Consider the following 19022-nt stretch of genomic DNA (forward strand, 5'->3'; position numbering starts at 1 on the left):
TAGAGAGAAAGGGAATAGAGAGAAGAGAGACAAGAGAGGAGTGACAAAGAACTAAAGAGGAGAGAGTAGAGAGGGAAAAGAAAAATTCGAAAGAGTAAGGAGTAGAGAGAGGGTAGTTAAAGAAAGTATAGAGTAGAATAGGGAAATAAATGAAAAAGTAGAGAGAGAGAGAGTAGAGAAGAGTAGAGTGAGAAACAAGAGTAGAGAAGTGTATTGAGTAGAGGAGAGGGTAGCTAAAGGGAGTAGAGAGAGTAGGGAGATAAAAGTGAAAGTGAAGAGAGAGGAGAGCAGAGTGAGAAAAGGGAGGGTAGCTAGAAGAAGTAGACACAAGAGAGTAGAGGGAAGAGAGGGAGTAGAGAGAGGAGACAAAAAGTAGAGAGAGAAGATAATAAAGTGAAAAGAAGAGGTATTTGGAGTGAGTAGAAAGAGGAGAGAGAAAATAGAGAGAGAAGAGAGTAGAGAGTAGAGAGATAAAATAGTAGAACAAAGGGGGAGAGAAAATAGAGAAAGAAAGAGGAGCTAGTAGCTAGAGGGAGCAGTGGAGAGAGAGAAAGAGAAAGTAAAAAGAGGAAAGAGGAAAGAGTTGGGAGAGAGAACGAAAGGAGAGAGTAGAGAGAATGTAAAGCAAGGAGAGAGTAGAGAGAGATATATATAGAAGAGAAAAGAGAGAAAAAGTAGAGAGAGGAGAGAGGAGAGAGGAGAGAGAAAATAGAGTAGAAAGTAGTAGAGAGAGGGAAGAGTAGATATGATAAAGAAGAGAGAAAGAGGAGAGGAGAGAGTAGAGAAGAAAGTAGAGGAGAGAGTAGAGAGAGAAGAAATTGGAGAAAGAGATACAAGAGAAGAGAGAGAGAGAGAGATACAAAAGAAAAAGAAGATAGAGAAGAGGAGAGAAAGAAAGTAGAGTAGGAAGAGAGTAAAGAGAGGGGAGAGTGAGAGTGTAGAATGGAGTAGGGAGAGAGAGAGAGAGGGGGAGCAAAGTATTCTTTAAAATAGTAGGTCAAGGTTGATCCTATTTCTTGCTCTAAGAGATAGTAGAGAAAAACAAAAGGGGCATATTTGCGCTTGTCCATCTCAAAGTCACACAAGCTAAGTATTGAAGGAACGTGTTGGTTTATGAATACAGTGAGCAGTCTTGAAGCAAGGCTCGAGTTGTGCTCATGTATTGCTGTCATGTTTAAGAGAGGACTTCATCTAAAATGACTTTTCTTAAATTTTAATTAGATAGATCTAGCCTACAATAGGTAGTGATCTTCCATCAAATCTATTCCATTTGGCATCTCAAAGTGTTTCTTTTTGAAGAGTTTGTTAAATATATGTTTAGAGCTTACTTCAAGTCTCACATCACCATATTTGGAGGCCACTATGTTCCTTCAATACTTTGCTAGATGAGATTAACATCCAAAGGAGCCTTGATAGTACTCATTTTTGAATAGGTGTGTCATCATTTCCTTGTGGGAGTTCCTCTCTCATTAGGAGAGAGCTACACATGGCTGAACAAGTTGATAAGCTTAATCTAAATGCAAGGCCCTTCTTCAACATCTTATAATTGACTCCTTAATTGTAGCGTTTTTGTAAAATGTGCATGATGGACTATGACATTCTCCTAACATAAACAATAATTAGGGACTCAATTTGAATGACTTTAAGAAGAATCTTGCATTTTGATATATCTTTATAAATAATGCCAACTTCTTATACTACACATAACTTAAGACCATCAACGAAAATATCATTACACAAGGAAAATAGTGATTGCATTTATGCATCTACCATTTTGATGAATATCAAGGGTTTCCTTGAATAATAATCCCACGTACTAGAACATTGTTACTATTAGGAATCTAATGACCATCACCAAGTTCTCATCCTTGAGGTTTGTATAATTTATGTAGATAGAGGTAACTAACTCTTAACTAAACTTATGATTTCTATTTCTCATTATTGTTGTATGGGATTTAATTTGTATATTGGTTTTCAACTTGTTTTTTCATTGCATAAGATAGCCTTAGATCTTTGAGTTTTCGCAAATTATATTTCAATTTTGTTTTAAGGATTATTGAATGGATTTTACACAATTCAAATATTTATGGGACCTCTCTTCCATGTGATCTCTATCTCCTTATCTTTGATCACTTGGGATAGACATGGACTCTTGATCTTGATTCACATCCTAATTCACATGTAGTGCATGTAAACTCTTTTAATCTAGCTAGAACAACATATTAGAAATACTATTTAGTACATTTATAGATGCATACACAAAGTGATGGTGGATCAAGTATAATTTATTTTATTAAGACATACCATTGGATATGTTTAAGCCAATGGGGTAGGTCTCACCTTCAATAATAAAGTACATTGTTAAATCCTAACACCCTTCATTGAATATCAAGATACAACAACATATTGATGATTAACTAGTTCCAACAGACTCAATCTCAAGAAGTGAACAAAGAGTTCATTGCTACACAAATTGTTGCAAAATATGATTGAACAATAGTAGAATAGTAGATTATGGGGAAAAGAAGAAGAACATGTAGAGGATTATGATGGCATGAAATAGACTTTATTTTATTTGATAGTGAAGCAAGTACATTGTTTGATAGACTTTTAGCTATGCCACTCTTCCTACAAATGTGCTTGTCTTGGGAAGGTGTGATGGGCAGAAAGGGCAGATGAGCTGGTGGCTGTGTGGGAGGGGGAGAACTACTGGTGCGAGGAGGATGTAGGAGTGTGTGGCGCATCACCTCTTGTGGAAGGAGGGGGGGTGGGTCTTGGGGGGGGTCACTTAAATCGAGAGCGGATCGGGGGGGGGGGGGGGGGGGAAGAAGTTCGAGGGATGGTGGGATGGTTAGAGGTACGTGACGGGTGTGGGGGGAGACTCGTGGCCCTGGAAGGGGGGGCCATGGGCCCGGGTCATTGGGGGGGCATGGGAGGTGGGGGGTGGGTGTGGGGGGTGGGGATCTCAGGTGAGGTAGTCTGTGGCACAGGTGGTGGATGTGGGGGGCTGTGGTCCTATCCCGGGTAGGGCGGATAGGGAGGGGTCGTGGAGTGCTCTACCAAGGGGGACGTCACTAGCCCTCCTCCTCCCTACTATCGAGGCGGTGGCTGAGGAGCTTACTGCAGCCCCCCTGTTGTCTCCCTCTCTGTCGTCTCTGGACCCGTGTGAAGTCGTCAACGTCCACCTGCGGGCTTGTCGGCGGAGCCGCCTTGGCTTCGAAGCACGTACAGTCTACTGCCTGATGCCCAAAGTCATGGCAGCATAGGCACTTCCTTGGTTGCCTGGTCACAGTGACATGCTGCCTAAAGGAGTGACCTCCTATCTCAATCTTCAGGAACTTGGGTATACTCTTTGTTTCTTTCACAGCCACTTGTACATTGGGGACTTCTATAGCTGTCACTACATCCGTGAAGGAGACAGGAAGAGCCGTCCAAAGTCCACTAACTAGCGGTACTCTACTGCTAGTGTGGGGAAAAGTAAAGTGACTAGGTGTCTAAGAAATCTATTGGCTCCATGGGTTACATAGATTTTGTAAATCTATTTGAAATTGATAGATTCATGGCATACATCATTTTTTGGAGTCTTATAAAATTTTTGAGGGTAAGTCATTGAGCTCATCACATGGATCATACATTGGCTTGGCATTGGATTTTGATATAAATAGTTTTTGGTTTTAAGATAATTAACAAGGGTTTTACAAAGAGGTCTTACTAGACTATTTTAGACAACATTGTCTAACTCCTTTTACTATGTATATTGTGGGATGGATTAGACTCTGAGTTTTGGGCAATAGAAATCCTATGTATGATAACCTTTTATGCTTGGATACAATGTTAAAAGAATGTGAGTAGACCTTTACATACAAGATAGTTTGATACAACTTCAATGTGAATGCAACTTACAAAGTAAATCCAAGCCGATTCGGAATAGTAAGTAGTATGAATACGAACTCAAGCAAATGTGTTTGGAGAAGCAAGTGTAAACAAGGTTTATAAAGTAATTGGTTCAAGATAATAGTGTATGGATGGAACTTGTTTTTTTCTAATTTATTAAAGGTTTAAAACCATAATGAAGAGAGGATAAGAAATATTTAAGAAAAATCCTTTGTAAGTGAATAGATAGCAACAACTGTTTTTGAAACGACATTGATTGTGTGAAGCCTTGAGGATATTTTTGCTAGCAACAAATCTATAGAAGATGGCCTCATGCACCATATCAACTAAATTCTCAAAGGGGTCCATTATATGTAAACCCTCTATATCATGGGCATTCAAGGACTATTTAATAATACCCTTATCTGTGAATTTTTTAAAAATAAAACATACCCCTTTTCTATTAGTTTATAAATGATCCTTTTATTTGGCACCCACATGTATGTAAAAAATGAGATGGTATTTTTAAAATGTTTGCTTTTGAAACAATGTGATATGCTTACATATTTGTGGCTGATCCCCTCAAGGCCAGATTTGAGTTTCAATAGTAGCAACTACTCTCTCTTCTCTTCTTCTCATTTCTCTGTCTCTATTACAAAAAGCAGACCCCTTGCTTCTTCCACAAGTTTCCCCCCAAATTCTTGATATGCAACCCCCTTCTCAAGTTGAGCTCCAACTTAAGTAGGTCATAAGCTTAACTAAAGTTTCCCCTTAAGCACAAGGTTTAAGAAACCCTCTTACTTGACAATAGCACTTGACAAACAACAAGGAGTTTGATCTTGAACTAGCATTCTAATGGTTGTAACTTAAAGGGTAGCCACTCAAGAATGTGGTACTAACTGAATGGCCAAATAAGGGTGAATTTTCTTATAGCTTTCTTGAGTGAAACCTCTTCCACATCTCGAATGCACCATATTATTTTGCAAGCCTTTGAATAGGGCCTTGGACTTCTTAGACAACACCTCCTTTCTTTTCTTGAGCTTCTTCAACCTTGTGCTGATGCTAGGAGGCATATTCCACGGTGGATTCCATGAGGTTTTGCGGTGGATTCCGTAAAATTATATTTATTTGCCGGGGCTCATACACATTAAGGTGGATTCTTTGTGCGAAAAGTTGACGGGGATGCCTATCCTTTTTGGGCGTCACGTTAATTTAATGCGCAAGCGGGTGATTCCACAAAATACATATTTAAATTAATGGACGTTTATGAGTTTAGAGTGCGCACTCGTATTTAAGTAAGATTAGGACAGCGTTCCAACCTATTTATTTATTTTGTAGTTGAAGACTACTAGGTATTCACTTTTGTCAGTTTAATTTTATTATTTTCTAACAATTGTGAATGCTTCAGTTGATGTGTAGAGCAGGCGATAGTGGCGCTGGTGGGAAGCACTGGGCAATAGCGTGTATTCAAGTTATTTAGAAAAAATTATCATTTTTCATGGGCGCGCGTCTTAGGCATGGCGCTAATATTTATTTTGACGCGCTTATTTATTGAAGGGCTTGACATATATTTATTATTTTGTATGCGCATGGGTGCACGATTTAAATATTCATTATTGGTCATTGTATTTGGGCATAGCCTGACTCTTGGGCCACCCAACCACTTTATTCTTTATTTGGACAAAAGCAAACACAAAAGGCTAAAGCATGCTAATTGTAAAATTAACACCATATTGGGGAATATGGGAATTTTCCATATGTTTGGGACACGTGGTCAAATTTTCGGATTTGTCATAAATTGAACACTATAGCTCCAAATTGAGCGTTCTATAGCTCAATAGATTCCATTTTTCAAGTGCTTTTCAATGATAGGTCACATCATATGGTTTTGAAAAACTTATGGGTATGTTATCCATGTGCCACCTTTTTAGTATTCAAAAAATGGAAATTGGGAGATTCCCAAACTCACTAATATTGTGTTAATTGGGCTATTTTTAAGCTTAGAGATGAATAAAATATTAAATGCATGCTTTGTGGAGCGCTCACACAAGGCATGGGGGGAGATTGTACCCAATTGGTCATTTTGTTTCATGTCTTACAAGTCTATTCTCTTGGTGTTTGAGCTTAAAGTAGAGTTCTTTGTTCTTGGGGACCTTTTCGCGCTTGCTACGTATGCATACGTCATCCGATTTGCACACCAATGGTATCAGAGCGAAGTTGAGATCAAGGGCTTCTAATCGCTTACCATCTCATACGAAGGCAAATCTCCTAGAACGAATGGGCTTTACAGTCAGTCTCACGACAATCCATCAATACCAACATGTTCTTGGCAGTGAAGAAGCCCTGCTACGTTGTTTGATCGCAGACCACTCTCTAGAGGCGGAGGACCACCCGGGAAGCTCTCTCATGAAGATGGTTTTTTTTTCTCAGAGATAAGAGTAAGAATCTTTATCAAGACTAGCTTTAAGCTTATAAAAATCTTAAACTTTACTTAAGCTTTTGAAATTTCACAAACGACGGCGGCAAGATGTATTGATTGTCATCGAATTCAGCGTCGACGTCTTCTTGTCCTGTCTCGCAGAGATCAGATGATTAATTCAAAACTATTAAGCTTTTTTTTTTCAAAGCTTAAAGCTTCTAAGCTTTCTAAATCTTTAAAGTTTCAATCTTTAACCTTTCCATAGTGGGTATTCACATGGAGTACTTCTACAAATCAAACCCGAACCGGTTCTATAACTCTCTGCAAGCCTTTGTTCACACTCGTGCTATGACAGAGATAATTTTCAGCAGATTGCTATATGCAGTCTTCACGGGCAAAGAATTCATCGACAATGGATTTCACCAACTTCCGAATCCGCAAAGAAGAAAGATTGCTAAAAAAAACCATTTAAAAAAAAAAGAGCAAGCCTTGTAAACCCGACTTTGAGCTATGCTCATCACGCTAACAGGATTTTGAGTGTGTGAGGTTGTTTGAAATTTTTCAGGATGACTAATTAAAATATGGAAGATTTTATGGCCGAAGGTAATTCATCGAAACCAACGATGGAGCAAAAATTGGACCTAATTATGATGCAGCTTCAAGAGGAATGAAGAGCACATCAAACTTTGCAAGCTCAATTGGCCACTCTTCAACAATCTAGTACCGATCAAGATGATGGATTGCAACCTGAAGATATTATATGACGTACGATCGATGCGACACTTGCAGCACAATCTATTCGGAAAGAAGCCAAGATAAGTTAAAAAAAATTCAAATTTCATACTTTCAATGGGTTACACAATGGAAAGATTGTTCTTGCTTTTATCAGTCAGTTTGATGATTATTCCCATGAAGAACAGTATGCCGAGAAAGACAAAATTAAGTGTGTCACTAATCATTTAGTGGACAGAGCATCACTATGGTGGACTGTTGTCCACAAAAGCATTGATTGTCCTACTACTTGGGAGACTTTTCAAAATAAATTTTTGCAAAATTTTCTTCCACCTCAATTCCACGAAAAAGCAATCAAACTGTGGGTTCTTCTACAACAAAGAGATCGCGAGCCTATTTCACAATATACCGAGCGTTTTTGGAATGCCTTATTGCAACTTTGAATGCTCGAAGATGTACCTGAGGCGACCCATAAGCGCAAGTTTATGTCCGGTTTGCTTGGTCACTTCTATGTGGAAGTGAACATGTTCAAGCCAACGACTCTCAAGGATGCGATTTCCTTGGCCCATGATGATTCTGAAGACAAAATTCGAGGACGAGAGAAGCGATCACAACAATTCTCAAATAATGGTAACTTCAGTACAAAGAAATTCAATTCTAACTTTCGAAGATTCAATCAAAACCACTTTTTTCCATCTTCATTCCGTAAATTTTGGACACGACCACCTACTTTATCATCAAACACAAATCCAAACCCTAAGCTATCTCTTCAGCCAAATCCCAACATTCCTAAACTTCCTGCTATTACCAATAATGTTTCTAAAGCCAAATCTATAGTCTGCTATAAGTGCCATCAACCTGGACATCTAACAGTGAATTGTCAATCCAAAAAAGTCAACTGTTCACATCAACTACTTGGGAGCGACTGAAGATGAAGACCATGAATAAATGCCAGATTTTACGGAAGACGATGACGATAACGGCACTACTTTAGATACTTTACCAAGTATGCCAAATCCCCATTCTTTATTAACGATGAAACGTCTTGTGCATGGTAAAGAAAAGACTGTTTTACATGATGATGGGAGCACACATGATTTTATTTTTACAAAATTGGTCAAAGAATTGAATTTACATATTGTTTCCACTCATTATTGCATCAAGGCTGCATTCTTAGGCACTAGATAAAATGGAACACAAGAAGTGCATGACTTAGAAATTAAAATTGGTGATTATACTAAACGTAGAAATTTCTTAGTTGTGCCTCTGCAATCTAGTGACATTATCTTAGGAATACCTTGGCATCATCAATATAATCCTGATATAGATTATTCCACATATTGTTGAGATATCGAGCTCCACTCATGATATGCCAGGGTGACCCTTGTGCATTTATGTCACCGACTTATTAGCTGCAGATGCGGTTGGTACACCGCCCATGAATAATAGCTAGATGACAGCTATCCTTATCTACTCTAGTTCTTGGCTCAGTTAGTATGCCACCTTAGTTAGTTGAGTTTGGTTTGAGACCCATATATAGGGTTCTTCTATTTCTTTGTATAAGTGTTCTTTTTGGCTTACACAACTAAGAAGAGGAAAATTGTTTTCAACCTCCACCTGTGTGTGTATTCTCCCATTGTGCAAGTGAGAAAGCTACAAGTGAGACTCCTTCCTTCTCTCCCAAAATCTTGACACATATTCAATGAAGATTTATTCTAATGGAAAACAAATCAGAATGCATGGTATGCACACTTTTGATAATTTTTCATTGCTTAGTCATGCACAGGCTAAACATGCATTAAGAAAAGGTAGCAAATCCTACTTAATATGGGTGAATGAAAGTGAAGTTAAAGAAAATAAGATGCATCCTAGACACGCACAATTTATTTCACAATTTAAAGATTGTTTTGCTGCTAACTTACCACCTGGTTTACCACCCACACGTCCTGAAGATCATAAAATAGACTTAATTCTAGGTTCTCAACCACCATGTAAAGCACCTTATCGAAATAATCAAATTGAACAGAAAGAAATTCAAACTTTAGTTGAAAAATTGTTAACCCGAGGACTCATTAGGCCCATTATTTCTCCATTTGGTGCACCTGTCCTATTAGTTAAAAAGAAAAATAACATCTATAGGATGTGCATTGATTATCGTTCCCTATATAAGATCACTGTCAAGAATAGATATCCGATCCCTAGGGTAGATGATCTCATGGATAAACTATAAGGGGCCGCAATATTTAGCAAAATAGATCTTAAGTTTGGATACCATCAAGTACGACTGGACACATCTGATATTTTCAAAATTGCATTTAGAACTCAATTTGGACATTATGAATTCCTTGCTATGGCTTTTAGTTTAACTAATGCACCAGCCACATTCAGTCGTATGATGAATCGCATATTTTTGAAGCATCTGCATTGTGTTATCGTTTTCTTTGATGGCATATTGGTTTTCAGTAAAAATGAGAATGAGCATTATGAACATTTATCCTTGGTTTTCAAATTATTAAAAGAGAATCCATTATATGCTAATCCTGAAAAGAGTGAATTTTTCCAAACCCAAATTGAATACTTAGGACATATTGTTTCATCTGAAGGTATTAAAGTTAATCCTAAAAAGATAGAAGCAATTTTAAATTGGTTGATACCTAAAAATGTGCATGAATCACGTTCTTTCTTAGGACTTGCTAGCTTTTACAGAAAATTTGTGAGAAATTTTTCATTGCTTGCATTACCTTTGACAAAATCATTAAAGAAAGGTATTGTGTATCATTGGTCTGAAAATTAGCAAAAGTATTTTGATTTACTGAAACATGCCTTAACACATGCTCCTATATTGCAACTCCTTGACTTTAATACATCATTTTTCCTAGTAGTCACTGACACTAGTGGATCTGGAATAGGAGGTGTCCTTATGCAAGATTCCCATCCCATAGCCTACTCTAGCTGCAAACTCAAACCCTCTAAACTTAAGTATTCTATCTATGATAAGGAATTGCTAGCAGTAGTAAAAGCTTTATGCCAATGGAAACACTATTTAATGAGATCTGAATTCATGATTAAAACTGACCAACATCTCTTGAGTTAGCCACAAATCTTTGACCATCATATTAAATGGACTGCTTTTATTCAAAGTTTTCATCCACTTATCCAATATCAATTGGGAACAAAAAATGTTGTTGTCGAGACCTTGAGTAGAAGACCAACTACTCATAATATTTCTGTGATATCTTTTGATTCCCTAATTCCTATGAAAGTTACCTATGATCAAGACCCTATTTTTCAAGCTAATTTGAATAAATTAATTACAAATAATTGGATTCCAATTGATTCATTGTCTTATGTTGATGGATTTATGTTTTATGAAAAAAGGTTATGTGTAACTGTTCTATTTAGATCATTTGTGTTGCACAAAATTCATTGTCCCCCATATCAAGGCCATAGAGGTATTATTTCCACTTTACGTACATTGGTTGAAGATTTCTACTGGCCATAAATGGAATTTAATGTTTCTAACTTTGTATTTGAGTGTTTAATTTGTCAAAGAGTTAAGCGACACCATGGTAAGCAGTATGGTTTGTTAATGCCTTTACCAATTCCTGAAAGACCATAGGAACATATTTCAATGGATTTTATTACTGGTTTGCCTAACACTCAAGCTAATCACGATATGATTTGGACTATTGTAGATGGATTTAGCAAACAAGCATATTTCATTCCATGCAAGAAAACATTAATTGCATCTCAAGGTGCTCAATTATTTCTGAAAACTGTTTTCACAAACCATGGTTTGCCAAAAGTTATTATTTCTGACCGAGATTCTAGATTCTATAATAATTTTTGGACTACTCTATTTGGTAATCTAGGAACAAAGATTGATTTTTCATCTGCATTTTATCCTGAAACAAATTGGGAAATTGAAGCTACAAACAGTACAATCTTGGATCTTTTACATACATACACAATTTTAAAACCACAAACATGGGATACACACTTGCATTTACTTCAGTTTGCTTATAATAATACTCCACATATAGCTACACCGAAAGCACCTTTTGAAATCATTTATGGACATAGATTGCCTGCACCTATTACTTCATTGTCAAACAAAGTTAAAGTTGTTGATGATATTGCCAATATGCATGCTATTATTTATGATGAAGTTAAAGATATGATTGTGAAAGCCCATCAATCATATACTAGATAAGCTAACAAGAAAAGAAATGCTATGAATTTCACAGTTAATGATTATGTTTGGTTACGCATTGAAAAGCGAAGACTACAAAGTGTTGAGAAACACCCTGACATTATAAAGTTAGCTCCTAGATTTTATGGACCTTTCAAAATCATTCACAAAATCAATGACAATGCCTTTAAATTAGAACTACCCCAACACTGGAAAATCCATAATACTTTTCATATCAGTTTATTACGACCTTTCAAAGGCCAATTACCTGTCCACCCTGTCTATGAAAATCCTCCTTTGCTAGAAGAAGAGTTTGAAATCCTTGAACTTGAAATCATTTTAGACACTGATTATATGACCACTAGAACATGCCTTAGATATTTCAGATATTTAGTGAAATTTAAAAATCATATTGTTGAAGAGACCCAATGGATGCACGCTTGTGACCTAAGTGCTTACCCCTCACTACTCCCTCCACATTGAGTTAATAGCAATTGAGGAAAATTGCTATCCCACCCCAAGGGTATGATGCCAGGAGGCATATTTCATGGTGGATTCCGTGAGGTTTTGCGGTGAATTTCATAAAATTATATTTATTTGCTAGGGTTCGAACACAATGTGGATTCTTTGTGCAAAAAGTTGACGGGGTACGCCTGTCTTTTTCGGGTGTCATGTTAATTAATGTGCAAGTGGGTGATTCCATAGTGGGTGATTATGCAAAATACATATTTAAATTAATGGACGTTTATGAGTTTAGAATGCGCACTTGTATTAAATTAAGGTTAGGATGGAGTTCCAACCTTTTTATTTATTTTGATATCGAAGAGATTGCTAGGTATTCACTTTTGTAGATTTAATTTTATTATTTTCTAACAATTGTGAATGCTTTAGTTGATGTGTAGAGTAGGCGGTGCTGGTGCTGGAAAGCACTAGGCGATAGCGTGTATTCAAGTTATTTAGAAGAAATTATCATTTTTGATGGGCACGCGTCTTAAGCGTGGCGCTAATATTTATTTTGACGTGCTTATTTATTGAAGTGCTTGACATATATTTATTATTTTGTATGCGCATGGATGCACGATTTAAATATTCATTATTGGTCATTGTATTTGGGCATAGCCTGACTCTTGGGCCACCCAACTGTTTTATTTTTTATTTGGACAAAAGCAAACACAAAAATCTAAAGCATGCTAATTGTAAAATTGGGCTATTTTTTAGCTTGGAGATGAATAAAATATTAAATACATGCTTTGTGGAGTGCTCACACAAGGCATGGGGGGAGATTGTACCCAATTGGTATTTTTGCTTCATGTCGTGCAAGTCTATTCTCTTGGATTTTGAGCTTAAAGTAGAGTTCTTTATTCTTGGGGACCTTCTGGTGCTAGGTACATATGCATACGGCATCCGATTTGCGCACCATGTGCGCAACAAGCAATGCCTCTCTACCTGACAACCTTGAGAAAAGAGGCTTTGATACCATGTTGCAAAACATGGTTGAGCAAGAGTAGAAGAGTAGATGATGGGGGGAAGAAGGAGAAGAAGTAGAGAATCACAATGACATGAAATAGGCTTGATTTTTTTAATAATGAAGCAAATATATTGTTTTATAGCCTTTCTATTATGCCACTCTCTCTTTGCTTATGGGATACAACCCTTTGTACCTATAGCACTTATCACTTTTGAGCTATACATTGTTGTGCCTCGAGCACCATACTTTTAATAACAATGACATTATTCTCAAAGGGTTATAGCATTGTCCATACGGTGTACAATACATGAAGGTATTGGAGAAAACCCTTAGTTCTAGTGTACATTTACTCTAGCTTAATTGTGACGGTGAAACATTTGAGCTTGTTTGCTAGTTCTAACTTTAATAAGCTTATAAATTTCTTATAATAATAAGCATTGTGATATTTTTCATATTGTTAATTTGTAAGATGTTTCATTTATTTATGCAAAAGACATTGAGGATGAAACTTGGAATCAAGAACAAGTGAATCAAATGGTTTTGACAAGGGTAATTCTCATACTTTGTATGTAAACCAAACCTTCCAAAGCTTTATCTACACTCATGTACATGTTGTAATACAAAGAATAGTGAATTTTGGTAATTCTAAATTTCTTCTTACATTGTCCTTCAAGATGGAATTGTGTTAAGTAATGTCATTGTATATAATTTCTTATAGTATATAGTTGGTTCTAATCTCACAAACAATACCTATGGCACACTCAATATACAAGTCTAAATATTAGTCCATGTTTGATAGAATAGCATGTATACATCAGTAGTATCTTCAATATTTTTAAATGTATATTTTGTCGCACATAAAGGCATAAATATCATCCTACTTGCGATGAAGCTTTTATTGGTATGTATTCTGATGGCAGGGCTTACTATTGTAAAAAAATTTCAAATGAATTTACATTTTAAATCTCATCGTGATAGCCTTCATATGGTGTAGGTGCAAGAACTTGGTAAATAAAGATCATATGCTTGGGTGAAGCTTTATGTACTCCCTCGAGGATTATCTCTTAGTTGTTGAGTAATATCACATGAATGTAAGAGAGGGGATATTTTAAAAAGGTCAAAGTAACAAACATTGGGATAGCTCCTTGCCAAGGTTTTTCAAAGTTGGTAGGGTTATTTTACGTTGAGGCTAAATATACTAAATTACAAAAAATGTTTAGGACCTATTTAGTAACAAGATAACCTTGGTTGAGCATATTCTAGACAAATTCTATAAGGAAACTATAAGCTTTGTGGATCATTTGATCCCCTATACAACTAATAAGGAATCTCTTAATGCATGTGTCAAATGCATAAAACCCTCTCTAATTGTAGACACCTTGTTCCATTCACGACTTTAATTTGGTTGCTTGCACAATCCGAGGATTTAAATTTAGTTTCATGCACAATTCTCAATTGCATCATCAATTAACGATACGAAAGGGCACACTAAAGAATAAGAGACAATGAAAATGCCCCTATAAATTTTGTGAGTGATAAGCCTACCTCAAAAAACTTAGTGGAAGCTAAGATGAATCTAAAACCAATTCAAAGTCAATTAATAGGTCAAGGAAAATGTACGAAAGAGGCATTGGAAGGGAATTCTCTAGAACTCAATTCTAACACCAAGGTCTAAGGCATTATATATTTACAATAATTCTCATGTATTTCTATTAAAAGTTTTGAATATGAAATGTTAATTGATAGTATAAAGTTAGCCTAATAATATTCTAAATCAAAATTTCTATGTTTCTAGAATGATAATTGAGAAAGTAGTAGCCATTGAAAATAATCCCTATACAACATAGAAGAACACTCTCCAAGTATGGAAAATATCTTTTTAGGGTTTAATATGGAGGGTTAATTGTGGATAGCTCAACATTGAACTTGTAGAGCATTCAATGCATATGTTCACAAAAGGAAGGACATCGTTTTAAGAGGCCTTGATTGAAGAGCTAGATACACCTTCAGTGCGTTAATGTTTTAAGAGATCAAAGCATTGGGTTCTTTTGGAATTACACCAATAACCTTTACAACAACTTTTGGTGAACTTTGTGATCATGCCAAATGTCACTTGAATGGTTGTTAAGAAAACTAGATGTCATTAACAACATCACTTTGACTTAACAGTTGGTGTCAAATATGAGGGTGCCTAGGAACGTGGCACCAAATCGCCCCTTTCAATCACCTTCTTTTTTTTGAACATTATGCATGCATTCCATGTGTGCCTACTTGGAATTGGCTAGTGGATGTTTGTAGATTGATTGTTCGAGTATAGTGTGTCTATCATAGGTTGACAATTATAATATAGATGTTTGTACACACGTTCTATAGTTGATAGAACCTTACATGTGTGTTCCCAAACCTCCCCCCCTCCAAACCTTGAGCTCAAGATAGTTTTTCATAAGGAACATTGCATAAGTGTGTATTCTCATAAAGCCCTCCCTATGCATCCAAACCCTCCATCGGCTCCAAGCCTTGCCCTCAAGTCTCAAGATGCTTGTGCTACCATTAATTGGAGCATATTTCAACAAGCTTTGAAAGAGGGTTGTCGTAAGAAACCTCCCCCCCCTTCAAACCTTGACCTAAGATAGTTTTTCATAGGGAACATTGCGTAAGTGTGTATTCTCATAAAGCCCTCCGTATCCATCCAAACCCTCCATAGGTTCCAAGCCTTGCCCTTAAGTCTCAAGATGCTTGTGCTATCATCGGTTGCGGCATATTTCAACAAGCTTTGAAAGAGGGTTGGCGTAAGAAACCCCTCTTAGATATTTTGTTGTTGTTGTTGGTAGTAATAATAGTCGACCCGGGGGGGAGGACGATGGGGTTTGGCGGGCCTTCACAAGGGTGGCGTGGAGGTAGATGATGGACTCAATCGTGGGGTGTTGGAAAAGGAAGTGAGGGCGAACAGACTGAGCTGAAGGGACGGGGGAGGAGAACACGTGGTGGCGAAGGAAGCAAAAACGGGATTGGCGTGGGGGGGACCTGCGGACGTGGCCAGGGCAAGCGTGCATGGCCTGTCCCCGACACTGTCAGGGTAGGAGGAGCAAGGCTAATAAGCTCCAGAGAACAACAAAGAAAGAAGAAGATTTGAGGGGGCCGAATCACACACGAGCGCGCAATCTCCTGTGTCTTATTCTGCGCGGAGAGAGAGAGAGAGAGAGAGAGAGAGAGAGAGAGCAGGTGGGTGTGCGATGGTGCATGCCGGCCTCTCTCTTTCCCCCACGTCTTCCTGTGGAGCTCATACCCTAATATAAAGCCCCCCTCCATATTCCTGGATTCGTACGCATCTATTGACAGAGATGCTTCCCCTTTTTTCCTTTGCCCTCACCCCGAAGATTTTAGAAAATCAATATCCTTCCATGATCCATCATCCATGTGTTATGCCCTTCCTTAATAAAAAGCTTTTCCTTTACATTTTTCGTTACTGGTCTCTGTTTTCCTCGAACGGGAACGAGTCAGAGAAAAGGAGCCAATAAGAAACGCTCGTCGCCCTTCCCCAATTAGGCAAGGTCGGGATGATCATAATATATCCTCCACAAGCAACTTGAATGCAAAAGTCTTGCCTTGGCTCGTGTGGGCTGCTGCTTTGAAGATTTGTGATGGATGCGTGCCGTGCCTTTGCCTTATAGCTGCCCGTATCGGAATGTAAACAATCAGCATCATCTTCTAATCCATCCTCCCCTGCATACTTTACATGTGAAGAGCGTTCGCTGTCTTGTCATTCTGAGCGCCTCAAGGAAACCCGCCCTCTTCCGGCCTCTTACCTCCTTCTCCTCTCTCCCCCCCACCCCGATCCTCTCACGCTTCCCAATTCATGATTATTATGGCCGCAGCTTGCTCCAAGCCTTTTTATTCCAAAGGTGAGTGACTATTGCCGTGTTCTCTGCAGCTCCATGGCAACTTTTTTCTGTCTCCAGTGTGCATGCAAGCATTGGAGCCGATAGAGCAAGTGCATGATTCTCTCTCTCTCTCTCTCTCTCACATCCACTGTAGTGTTTTATGCCTGCTGATGATCCAGATTCAATACTGATGACCAAAAGTTTGTCCCTAAATTACTCTGGCACTGCATCCGAGGCAACTCTTTAAAGCTGGATCAGACTGTTGAGGAGCATCAGCTAGCTACCTTATGGTAATCACGCCAACGGGCATTGTACTGAGGCGAGGCAAAGACGGATCTTCAGTAAGATGGCCACTAGCCAGTGAGACAGAACCCTAATTCGCGAGACAGAGTCATGTTTCTGTTCTGAGGACGGCGGCTGAAGGATTATTTATATGGCTAGCAGCATTGACAGTCAAAACCATTAGCTATTAGCTATCAGGAGCCAAACGATCATGATTAAGGGCTTACAGCTGCTATAATTAAGGGATGACCATGAATATGATAAGAATGATCGCCACGTACTTATGTGAGGTATAAGCGACATCCGCAATATTCAGGCAGCGGCTGGAGGTGTATGGGGATCGGGATTATTATAAACTCAGTCTGCTGTTACGGGACGAGACGTACAGCAGCTAGTGGAGGATGGTTCAATGGATGGTAATAGCAATAATCATCGGCAGCAGCAGCAGCAGCGTTCGTGGGGCAGCTGCGACGATAGTAAGGCGCAGGCTGCTAGCAGCGGCTGCAGGGGCGGGGGAGTACGGAGAGCCGGATCGATCAGCGATCATTATATAAGCACTAGCTGTAGCGACAGCGATAATACTATTAGCGCAGAGGCTGCAGCTGCATTAATGATGAACATGATGAGCGGGTCAGGATCATCTGCAGCAGCTGGGGGAGCTACAGGATCGGCAGGAGGAGGAGGAGGAGGAGGGGGGGGTGCGCCAGCTGGGCCGTGCGGGGCGTGCAAGTTCCTGCGGCGGAAGTGCGTGAAGGAGTGCATATTCGCGCCGCATTTCGGGAGCGAGCAGGGGGCCGCCCGCTTTGCCGCAGTGCACAAGGTGTTCGGCGCCAGCAACGTCTCCAAGCTCCTCCACCGCATCCCCTCCCACAAGCGCCCCGACGCCGTCCACACCATCACCTATGAAGCCCAAGCTCGCATCTCCGACCCCGTCTACGGCTGCATCTCCGAGATCTTCCGCCTTCAACAGCAGGTTATATCAGTACGCATAACATATTATATACATCTCTGATCTCTCATTCTGTCATTTGCTTAGCCAGCAGCTCCATCATAGAGCTCTGTAGTTTGTTAAATAACCCTTACAACTAACCCAGCAAAAACTCCCCAAACAGTGAATTTGGCTGACGCTCTCTAGATGAAGTTCTAACCCCCAAAAAGAAATCCGAGCGTTCCATCACAGTCAATATCCATCAGTTTTGGGTATTTACCCTCACCAATAAGTAGCTGACTACCTTCAAAACATGAAGCATCTCAAGGAAATTTTGCTTGTATTTGCCTTCCAAAAACTTACAGATTATAAGGAATGCTACTTTGAAATTATCCTTCGCAGTGATGTTCTAGGCTAGCCTTCGAAAATTGAGGTTTGCTTCCGACAGCCTATCTTACTTAGGCTTCTATTGAAACGATCCTAGTAACTATGCCCTTTGATGAGATGGAATAAGCACAATATGGAGAAATACATGCGTTCAAAGGTGATAACGACCAAAACCTCACTACAAATGATCGCATAGGCTTCCACTTCACAATCCTTTGATTCTACAAACTAGATGCAAGTAGACTTCTACACTGTTTTGTGAACCAACAATCACTACTTACTCTTTTCACTTGTATTTGTAGATGGTCTAAGCACAAGTTAGTAGCCAAAGAAATGGCATGCCTTCTATCCAATACATTTATTTTCAAAAAGTAATTTCAATATAATGGTTGCCTACTGATACACATATAGTTCTAGACCATGCTCAAGCTATAAATAAAACTATTTACTTGAAAAACCTTACAATCAAAGTTTGATTTTCCAAGAATTATATGCTTCATAATTAGGTGACTTAGGTAAGTAACATAAATATTATGCATTCTCATTATATGCACATCTATTTTGGCTTTTGAGAGAGTCGGGTTGGTCCATTATTAGATATAATTAATCTCATTGATGTGTTGAAAAATTGATTTCTTAAGAGAAGTTACAAGCATGTTGGATGTATGGTCATGCCACAGGGAGGCCATAGGCCAATTGATGGTGAATCTCATCCTTGAAGTGGGATGCCGTTCTTACTTTACTATTATGCAGGTGGAAAACCTACAAGCACAACTTCTATTTATTCAAACCCAACTTGCAAACAGTAGACAATTAGCAGCAGTCAGCATGGCCGCCATGGCAATTCAACAACAACAACA

At 38.6% G+C, this 19022-nt stretch overlaps 1 protein-coding gene across 3 annotated transcripts in view; it reads left to right on the forward strand.

The window, feature by feature from the left end:
• The first annotated feature begins 16020 nt into the window (after nucleotides 1–16020).
• LOC148033195 (uncharacterized) overlaps nucleotides 16021–19022 on the forward strand; it is a 3573-nt gene continuing 571 nt past the window's right edge. The window contains exons 1-3 of one of the 3 annotated variants that reach the window (XM_087682235.1): nucleotides 16021–16586; nucleotides 16720–17820; nucleotides 18916–19022. The exon at nucleotides 18916–19022 is cut by the window's right edge and continues 571 nt beyond it. In XM_087682235.1, coding sequence (XP_087538361.1) covers nucleotides 17257–17820; nucleotides 18916–19022 — 671 coding nt within the window. In that variant the 5' untranslated portion in view covers nucleotides 16021–16586; nucleotides 16720–17256. Of the gene's footprint in view, nucleotides 17821–18842 lie in introns of all 3 variants that reach the window. The other 2 variants (XM_087682234.1, XM_087682237.1) reach the window with 2 other exon arrangements.

Source organism: Lygodium microphyllum, chromosome 7 (genome assembly GCF_053477565.2).
Source record: "Lygodium microphyllum isolate KBCC chromosome 7, Lygodium_microphyllum_v1.1.10, whole genome shotgun sequence".
NCBI classification, from domain to species: Eukaryota; Viridiplantae; Streptophyta; class Polypodiopsida; order Schizaeales; family Lygodiaceae; genus Lygodium; species Lygodium microphyllum.